We start from the raw sequence: 3,514 nt of genomic DNA, 5'->3' as shown, positions 1-3,514 counted from the left end.
CTTTTTTTAGTTAAAATATCTATTGAAATTCTGAAGAGATATGACAGGGGATTCAATATACTCTTCCATTAAGGTGATATCATAATACAATCAAACGGATTTTATGGATGAAAAGCCTTTGAAAAAGATTGACTTTTCGTTCGCATATCCCACACTTAGGCTGCAGTCAATTTTAGTCCATAGGGATTAACTTTAAAAGGCTTTAAATCCTTTTATAAATCTTTCCACCTACGAGGAAAATCTGTTCCTTTACTACGATGCCGAGACTCTTTTGAAGCAATTGTCGTTTTGGGGATTTTATCCTCTGGAGGTTTTATTGATATAGGCCATTGATTCTCGTTTCTCTTTTTCCCCATGTTACTTTTTTCACCACATGTCAGAATGTCATTCAAAGATCGTCTGTCTCAAAAAGTGCATTCTAAAGTATATATTATAAAAAATCCTTTATTTTTTTTTAAGATTAGTACATATACGTTTACAATTTTACATGGATTATTTTCACAGTTTTCCCTATGGATCTTAAAGGCAAAAAAATAATCAACATTCTATGCGTCAGTTTGCAAATCTGATGTCCCAGTTCCCCTTTGAAAGTCTAAATTTCCCCCAGGAGATGACTCTCCTTGATTAAGGACCCATGATATAAACTGTATGATAATTTTGTAGACCTCACCTTAATGGTCCTCAACCTAAGACATCAACTTAGCAGACATTAAATTATAAGACAGCCTCAAGTCAACAGACTTCAACTCAGCAGACATCTACTAAACAGACATCTACTAAACACCCCTTTAGTTGAACTCATCTTTAGATATCAACCTAGCAGACATTAATTTATACGACAGCCTCAACTGAACAGACTTCAACTCAACAGACATGTACTAAACAGACATCTACTAAACAGCCCTTAAGTAGAACTCATCTTAAGACATCAACCTAGCAGACATTAAGTTATAAGACAGCCTCAACTCAACAGACATCTACTAAACTTACATCTACTAAATAGACCACAACTAAACAGCCCTCAACTTGAGGGACCTCATCTTAAGACATCAGTCTAGCAGACATTGAATTATAAGACAGCCTCAACTCAACAGACTTCAACTCAACAGACATCTACTAAACAGATCTCAACTAAACAGCCCTTAACTAAGGCACCTCATCTTAAGATATCAACCTAGCAGACATCAACTAAAAAGCCTGCAACTTAAGGGACATCAACTTAACAAACCTTAACTTATAACATCCTCCCCTTGACTTAACCGATGTCTACTTATAAGATAGAGATTATGTAAGTAAAGATCAAAGCTCAACAGACCTCAACTTATCAATCTTCACTTTATCAGACCTCAACTTATCAATCTTTACCTTAACAGACCTCAACGTATCAATCTTCACCTTAACAAACCTCAACTTATCAATCTTCTCTTTAACAGATCTCAACTTATCAATCTTCACTTTAACAGACCTCAACTTATCAATCTTCACCTTAACAGACCTCAACTTATCAATCTTTTCTTTAACAGATCTCAACTTATCAATCTTCACCTTAACAGACCTCAACTTATCAATCTTCACTTTAATAGACCTCAACTTATCAATATTTACCTTAACAGACCTCAACTTATCAATCTTCTCTTTAACAGACCTCAACTTATCAATCTTTACCTGAACAGACATCAACTTATCAATCTTCACCTTAACAGACCTCAACTTATCAATCTTCACTTTAACAGACCTCAACTTATCAATCTTCACTCTAACAGACCTCAACTTATCAATCTTCACTTTGAAAGACCTCAACTTATCAATCTTCACCTTAACAGACCTCAACTTATCAATCTTCACTTTAACAGACCTCAACTTATCAATCTCAACCTTAACAGACCTCAACTTATCAATCTCTCCCTTAACAGACCTCAACTTATCAATCTTCACCTTTATAGACCTCAACTTATCAATCTTCACTGTAACAGACCTCAACTTATCAATCTCTCCCTTAACAGACCTCAACTTATCAATTTCTCCTTTCACAGACCTCAACTTATCAATCTTCACCGTAACAGACCTCAACTTATCAATTTCTCCCTTAACAGACCTCAACTTATCAATTTCTCCCTTAACAGACCTCAACTTATCAATCTTCACCTTAACAGACCTCAAATTATCAATCTTCACCGTAACAGACCTCAACTTATCAATTTCTCCCTTAACAGACCTCAACTTATCAATCTTCACCTTAACAGACCTTAACTTATCAATCTTCACTTTAACAGACCCCAACTTATTAATCTTTACCTTAACAGACATCAACTTATCAATCTTCACCCTAACAGACCTTAACTTATCAATCTTCACTTTAACAGACCTCAACTTATCAATCTTCACCTTAACAGACCTCAACTTATCAATCTTCACCATTACAGACCTCAACTTATCAATCTCTTCCTTAACAGACCTCAATTTATCAATCTTCACTTTAACAGACCTCAACTTATCAATCTTCACCGTAACAGACCTCAACTTATCGATATTCATCTTTACAAACCTCACCTTGCAGACGTGTACAGACCAAACGTATATTATGAAAGCAATTATTCAACAAGAAAACATTTGCTCGATTATGGTTATAAGGGTTTTTAAGAAAAATAAACTATGATAAAAAAAACATTTACATGTCCCTCTTAACATTTGCAGTAGTTACTTAAATATTTACTGGTGAATTATAGTCTCATATTTTGATAGAATCCTTATGAAAATTTCGAAGGATATATATACGAGTGCTTAATAAGATCTTCTTATTTACTCTTGGGGAATTAAAGTCTCATATTTTATGAGAATCCTTATGAAGATTTCAAAGGATATACATTATTATTATTATTATTATTATTATTATTATTATTATTATTATTATTATTATTATTATTATTATTATTATTATTATTATTTGCTAAGCTACAACCCTAGTTGTAAAAGCAGGATGCTATAAGTCCAAGGGCTCCAACAGGGAAACATAGCCCAGTGAGGAAAGGAAACAAGGAAAAATTTAATATTTCAAGAACAGTAACATTAAAATAAACATTTCCTATATAAACTATAGAAACTTTAACAAAATAAGAGGAAGAGAAATTAGATAGAATATTGTACCCAAGTGAGCCCTCAAGCAAGAGAACTCTAACCCAAGACAGTGGAAAGACCATGGTGCAGAGGCTATGGCACTACCGAAAACTAGAAAACAATGGTTTGATTTTGCTTAATAAGATCTTATTTACTCTTGGTGAATTAAAGTCCCATATTCTATGAGAATCCTTATGAAGATTTCGAAGGATTTATATCAGTGTTTAAGCAGATCTTATTTACTCTTGGTGAATTAAAGTCCCATATTTTATGAGAATCCTTATGAAGGATTCACATAATATATGGGACTTTAATTCAACAAGAGTAAATAAGATCTGTTTAAGCATTCATGTATATCCTTCGAAATCTTCAGAAGGATTCTCATAAAATATGGGACTTT

At 33.4% G+C, this 3,514-nt stretch overlaps 1 protein-coding gene across 1 annotated transcript; it reads right to left on the bottom strand.

Annotated features, from left to right (window-relative positions):
- Positions 1-1,299: 1,299 nt before the first annotated feature.
- LOC137633087 (myosin heavy chain, clone 203-like) lies at positions 1,300-2,535 on the bottom strand. The gene has a single exon (XM_068365247.1). The coding sequence runs from the start codon at positions 2,533-2,535 to the stop codon at positions 1,300-1,302; it is 1,236 nt and encodes a 411-aa protein (XP_068221348.1).
- Positions 2,536-3,514: the final 979 nt, after the last annotated feature.

Source organism: Palaemon carinicauda, chromosome 42, assembly GCF_036898095.1.
Source record: "Palaemon carinicauda isolate YSFRI2023 chromosome 42, ASM3689809v2, whole genome shotgun sequence".
Classification (NCBI taxonomy): domain Eukaryota; kingdom Metazoa; phylum Arthropoda; class Malacostraca; order Decapoda; family Palaemonidae; genus Palaemon; species Palaemon carinicauda.
Note: the sequence above shows the minus strand (reverse complement) of the source record. Positions and strands in the feature narration are given on the sequence as shown.